Consider the following 2,700-nt stretch of genomic DNA (forward strand, 5'->3'; position numbering starts at 1 on the left):
AACTCTTGTGCTCCTGGTCCCCTCCCCCTCACCTCTTGGTGTGTGTTTTTAATCCTCACCCGAGGATGTGTTTTTATTGATTTCAGAGAAGAAGGGAGTGAGAGAGAGAAAAACATTGATGTGAGAGTAAAACCTCAATCAGTTGCCTCCTGTGCGCATCCCGATGCGGGATCGAGCCTGCAGCCTAGGTCTGTACCCTGCCTGGGACCCGGACCTGCAACCTTTTGGTGTATGGACGACGCTCCAACCCACTGAGCCACCCGGCCAGGACCCCACCTGTTGTTTCGAAGCCGCCTTCCTGGAAGAGTGGGGCGGAAGCTGCCAGATGTCAGGATGCCCAGCCCAGGGGAGCCGAGGCCCCGGGTTCCAGGAAAGAAAAGGCATCACGAAGCCCGGACAGAGCTCGGTACTGTTGTCACCTGGGAGAGAACAGCGCGGTCCCAACTACGACAAATAACCCTGCCCCACCCCTCCTGAAAGTGGATCCCTGCCTGGCATGAATAGGAATGAGTCCAAAGGACACATCTGCATCTGTGTCCCTCCAGGGGGCATGGATGTGTGTGTTTGGAGGATGCCAACTGCCTCTCGTAGTCTTGGTGCCCCTACAGTCACCCTGAGCCCCAGGACCAGCTCCTGAGCAGGCCCAAAGCCACACAGCCTGGGCAACACCCCATGCAAGGGTACACATGCACACGCACACACACACACACACGTGTACCCCATGCCTTCCCCAATTATCCTCCCAACTTTGGGGGACACAAGCCCCAAAGCTAACCAAGGCCTAAATCATCAGGAGGAACTTTGCTAAGGGAAGAGACCCCCCTGGATCAACCCCCTTTCTGCTGGGAGGGTCTCCAAACACCCCCACCAGCACCAGAGGCTGGTGGCCCCCACGCTGACCTCAGTTGATGTTTATAGTCCTAGACTGTTTGTTCTGTGAACTGAACATCTGGCACCTTTTCAGGGAAATGTTTTTCATTTGCAACATCTGGAAACAGCAAGAACATCTGGGGCTGCGGGGAACAAGCCGCTCCCTGGATGAAACCCAAACCCTCCTGTCCCCACTCTCCGTAGCGCGGGTCCTGGCCCCTGCTCCTCGGGGGGCGGCCCCCACTGCGCCAGGTGAGGCCGAGGCCTGGGGCCGAGAGGGCAGCCTGCAGACCGCTGCCTTCCTCGCTGCCAAGCCTGGCATGAGAGGCGGGTCCACAGCTCCTGGAACCCAGACCCACCGGTGCACAGGCTGTTTGAAAAATGGAGGGTGGTGGGGAGAATGAGACACAGGCAGAGGACGCGAGGCATCTATCCTCCCTCCTGGAGGTTAGGAGGATAGAGAGGGGACAAGAGAGAAAAGAGGCTGCCAGGAAACATAAAGCCGGGCCGGGCCGGGCTGGGCTGCAGGCTGGTGAGCAAGCCTGCCCGCACCGCTGTGCACCCTGCCACCACCACTCAGGGGCACAGGCTGTGTCTGACCCACAGGTACAGAGTTTACGAAGCTAGACAGGTTCCTGACCACTGCCGTTCCACCCACCACTCCGCTGACTGGTGAGAAAAGCCAGAGGGCCTTTGAGTTTCAGAACCTGAGCCTTCCCAACTGTCGCCTCCTGTCTGTCCGCCTCCCAAAGACACCTGGAGCGATGGACAACACTCAGTGCCCGGGGAGTCCCTGAGGCTGAGAGGTGGGTTTTCTCTAAGCCGCCTCCTCCTAAGTCCACCCCCTTCAGCAGCTCCCAGCAAAACCTCCCACCAAGTGAGTGAGGGGAGGAGGCCTCACACCAGGGCCTGGACCAAATCTCCTCCCAAGGGGCTCCCGCACTTGGCCTGCTCTTGCTCAAGAACCTCTGTGGCTCCCTTACGCCACAGGGTCACGTCTCCATCAACCTCTAACATGGCTGCTTGCACTCCAGCCAGCAGCTGTGCTCTGGGCCCTCCCAGTGCCTGGCCTGGACCCCGTGGCTGTTCCCCTTCACCCCACTCCTTCCTTCCTCCCTCCCTTGGGGGAGAATCACTGATTGGCTGCCTCCTGCACGTCCCCTAATGAGGATCAAGCCCGCAACCCGGGCATGTGCCCTTGATCACAATCGAACCCGGGACCCTTCAGTCCGCAGGCCGACACTCTATCCACTGAGTCAAACCGGCTAGGGCCCCACACAATCCTTTCTTGGTGCTCCTGTTCCCTAAGGGCCCAGGCTGGTCCAGGGCAGAGGGGTCACTCTCAAGTTCATCTACAGGCCCCATGTGTACTCAGCTAAGTGCCTGGGAATCCAGGCTTCAAGGGGGAGGCTGCAGGGTCCCCGTGGGGTGGAGACGCAGGAAAGCTGTCCTCGGAAGACTCAGAGGTCCCGGCCTCCCAGGGATCCCACTATAGACCGAGCTGTGGTATCAAGCTGGGATGGCTCTTGAGCCTTAGCAGCACAGCTGACAAGAGAGCCCGCCCTTCCGCAGGGTCCCCAGGGAGCCGGTGCCTCCCCAGGGTCCCGATTTGCATGGCAGGAAGGGGCCTGGTGGGGAAGAGGCGGGGAGGGGACAGGCTACAGCCCAGGCAGTTACACGTTTTCCCTCCAGGAGCCTTCGTCGTCGTCATCGCGGGCTTGGGATCAGAGACCGAGGGGTGGCCATGGCCAGGCTGGCTCTGTCTCCTGTGCCCAGCAACGGGCTGGTGGTGCTGCTGATGCTTCTGTCAGGTACAGCCCCTCCAGCGGG

General features: G+C 60.1%; 1 protein-coding gene across 2 annotated transcripts in view; it reads left to right on the forward strand.

Moving 5' to 3' along the window:
* The first annotated feature begins 2,530 nt into the window (after nt 1-2,530).
* The window catches only part of CD79B (CD79b molecule), a 5,819-nt gene continuing 5,649 nt past the window's right edge, over nt 2,531-2,700 (forward strand). For both annotated transcript variants that reach the window (XM_015572458.1, XM_006776708.2), the window contains exon 1: nt 2,531-2,681. In XM_015572458.1, the coding sequence (XP_015427944.1) occupies nt 2,615-2,681 (67 nt within the window). In that variant the 5' untranslated portion in view covers nt 2,531-2,614. The remainder of the gene's footprint in view (nt 2,682-2,700) is intronic.

The sequence above is a fragment of the Myotis davidii genome, unplaced genomic scaffold (genome assembly GCF_000327345.1).
Source record: "Myotis davidii unplaced genomic scaffold, ASM32734v1 scaffold69, whole genome shotgun sequence".
Classification (NCBI taxonomy): domain Eukaryota; kingdom Metazoa; phylum Chordata; class Mammalia; order Chiroptera; family Vespertilionidae; genus Myotis; species Myotis davidii.